We start from the raw sequence: 2,822 nt of genomic DNA, 5'->3' as shown, positions 1-2,822 counted from the left end.
CTCCATCAACACTGAAATACAAACAGATGAATAGTGAAAGGATACTGAAGCAGTAAAAATATGAGTAAAAGGTAAAAATCCAAGATACAAAAAACTAAAAAACAAATCCTGATTAAGCCAAGTTTATACTTTACACTACCATTGAACATATACATTTGTACATTTATTTACCTTGAATGACTAAATCTTAAAAGTTTTGATTATAATAATCAGATCATCATTGTTTGGTGTTTTTTTATGTCACTAAACTATTGCCATGTATTGACTGCTGTGTCGTTTTCGTAGTATAAATACTGTGCCTTCATATACCTTACACAGTAGACTCAAAATGTACTAATTGATTTACTTATTAAACACTGTTCATTATTGGCAGTGCTTCGTTGTTTAATAAATTACTGATCATAAAAAATAAATCAGACAGTTTGATTGACAGGAAAGATGATCAGAGGGGCAGAGTTTTTACCACCATAATTAGGACCAGGGCTGAAGTATGGGTAGAGTTTCTCAGTGAAGGAGCAGCCAGTAAAGGAGTAGATAAGAGCTGCAGCATCTACATCATAAAAGGAGACCAGACCCTCCTCATAATCCACAAACACCCCCACCTTCTGAGGAGGAGACTTCAGAGAGAGATCATTTAAAAAACCAGTGAGAGCTTTGTAGTTATTTCCATTTCTCAACCATATAGCCCAGAACCCATTCTGAGGAATCAGTATGATTTTTCCCTTCCTGTTGATCGACTCTCTGGCCACTCCTAAATCCCAGTGAGTCTTCTCTTTAACCTGAACCTCAAAGTAAAATCTGCCTGAAGAGAAACTCTGTTTTCCTAAAACATTACCACAATCTGAAAATCTCTCTGGGTTGTCTGGGACATTCTTCTTTACATCACCATGTTGTACTTGTTTCCCATCATCAGACAGGATGAGTTTAGGATTTGCTGTATCATGATCAAGAGTCACATTCACTGCATACTGCTGGACCTTCTTCAGCTCAGCTTCAGCGAGCAGCTTCTTCATCTGTTTACTGAGCGTGTCCTCCAGCTGAGCCACAGCTTTCACCACAGTCCCCTCATATGATGGACGGACGCTGACATCAGTCCAGTCTTTGGTGGGTGGAGCAGCTTTCAGGGACAGGAAGTTTTGGAGGAGGTGGAGGTGGTCTTCAGAGTGTGAGAGCTTCTCCACCTCAGAGCTTCTCTTCTTCAGCTCAGAGATTTCCTGTTCCAGCTCTTTGATGAAGTCTTCAGCCTGTTTCTCTGTTGTTCTTTGCTTCTCTTCAATCGTCTTAATGAACTCATTCAGGCTTCTCTCAACAGAGTTCTTCAGAGCGGTGAAGACCTGAACACCTTCTGCTTTCTCTCTGTCTGCAGCTTCCTTACTGAGGTCAACTGAGTGTTTGATCTCTTCAATCTTTAGTCCTGTCTTCTGGATCATCTCCTGAATTTCAGCCTCTGTCTTCCCCAGCTCTGCCTTCTGTCTTTCATATTCTTCTTTCAGAGGAACACAATCGTGTGTCTTGTGGTCTGAAGAGGTGCAGAGAGTGCAGACACATGTCTGGTCGGTCTTACAGAACAGCTCCAGAGGTTTATTGTGCTTCATACACATCCTGTTTTCCAAGTTCTCCACAGGATCAATCAGCTGATGTCTTTTCTCATGTGAAGATGTCAGATGAGGCTCCCGCTGTGTTCGAACTAACCAAAGTGTAACCAAAGAAAAAGAAAAACACATCTGTATTGGAATGATATTTCATGCTAACAACACACATTATAAACAAATTTTGCCCTAAACAGATAGTATACAGTGGCAAAGTACCTGACCACAGTAACTGATAATAACCTGAGAAAGAAGGTGACAATGTACAGATTGAGAGACCACAGTCTGACAGACACATGCAGACCTGTTCAGAAGACAGGCTCTGCTGTAATTGTAATGAGGGAGTTTTAAACAGAATTACACTTTCTATCAGCATGCCGAAACTACAGAAATATTAGAGAGGGATTCCTTCCAAAATAAAAAAGAGAGAGAAGAAATAATCCTCATTCTGGAGGAAAAGAAGAAGCAGTTTTGGCTGATAAATAAGTCATTTTCTGTCACAACAGGTAGGACATAGACATATAGACATACATTTATAAAAGTTACCTCTCATTACCATATTCTATTTATCACCATCGCCTCTAGTTTTCTATGTTATTTATAGACTACATGTCAAAGGTCATGAATACTGAATTGAGACTCACAGTAGATGAAGCCCAGACACACCGGAATCACCAGAAACACCAGAAGCACCAGACAGGACTTCAGGGCCTTCAGTTTGGTTCCAGTACAGACGTCACTGGGAACTTCTCCTGGTTTGACAGCTTGTTGCTCTGAGCTGCTGCTGCTGGTTTTCTGTTGAGCTTCCTGTCTGAACTGAGAAACCATCTCAGAGATGGAAGTGTTGATGTGAAGCTCAGGTCTTGTGATGAAAATCTCTTTACACATTGGACAGAGGCACTGATTATTACTGTTCCAGTGTCCATTGATGCAGTTTTTGCAGAAGTTGTGTCTACATGGTGTGCTGACTGGATCAGTGAACACATCCAGACAGATGGAGCACAGAAAGCGATCATCAGATTGCAGATAGCTGGCAGCAGACATATCTACACACTGAGAGCAAACGTGAAACTGAAAACAAAATTGCAGAAATATTCATTAAGTAAGTCAGTATTTAATAAATGTTGCAGTTATGATGAAAAAAAGACCTTTTTTGTTGTTCAATGTAACTATAATTGACTTAACAATACCATCCTCATTATTTTTGTATTTTAATTTAAAGTCTATTTGCTG

General features: G+C 39.9%; 1 protein-coding gene across 1 annotated transcript; it reads right to left on the bottom strand.

Annotated features, from left to right (window-relative positions):
• Positions 1 to 413: 413 nt before the first annotated feature.
• Positions 414 to 1,430, bottom strand: LOC133987400 (E3 ubiquitin-protein ligase TRIM21-like). The gene is made up of 2 exons (XM_062426759.1): positions 1,376 to 1,430; positions 414 to 1,117 (listed from the first exon to the last, which is right to left on the bottom strand). Exons 1-2 carry the CDS (start codon positions 1,428 to 1,430, stop codon positions 414 to 416), a joined length of 759 nt encoding a protein of 252 aa, XP_062282743.1.
• Positions 1,431 to 2,822: the final 1,392 nt, after the last annotated feature.

The sequence above is a fragment of the Scomber scombrus genome, chromosome 2, assembly GCF_963691925.1.
Source record: "Scomber scombrus chromosome 2, fScoSco1.1, whole genome shotgun sequence".
NCBI classification, from domain to species: domain Eukaryota; kingdom Metazoa; phylum Chordata; class Actinopteri; order Scombriformes; family Scombridae; genus Scomber; species Scomber scombrus.
This window is presented reverse-complemented; position numbering and strand designations above follow the sequence as displayed.

Bases quoted from the DNA above. Each gene is read 5' to 3' on its own strand.
- LOC133987400 (XM_062426759.1), bottom strand. From the start codon at position 1,430: ATGATCCAGAAGACAGGACTAAAGATTGAAGAGATCAAACACTCAGTT. The intron at 1,118-1,375 runs GTAAGGAAGCTG...TGTCCCTGAAAG, and splicing joins CAAACACTCAGTTGACCTCA to CTGCTCCACCCACCAAAGAC.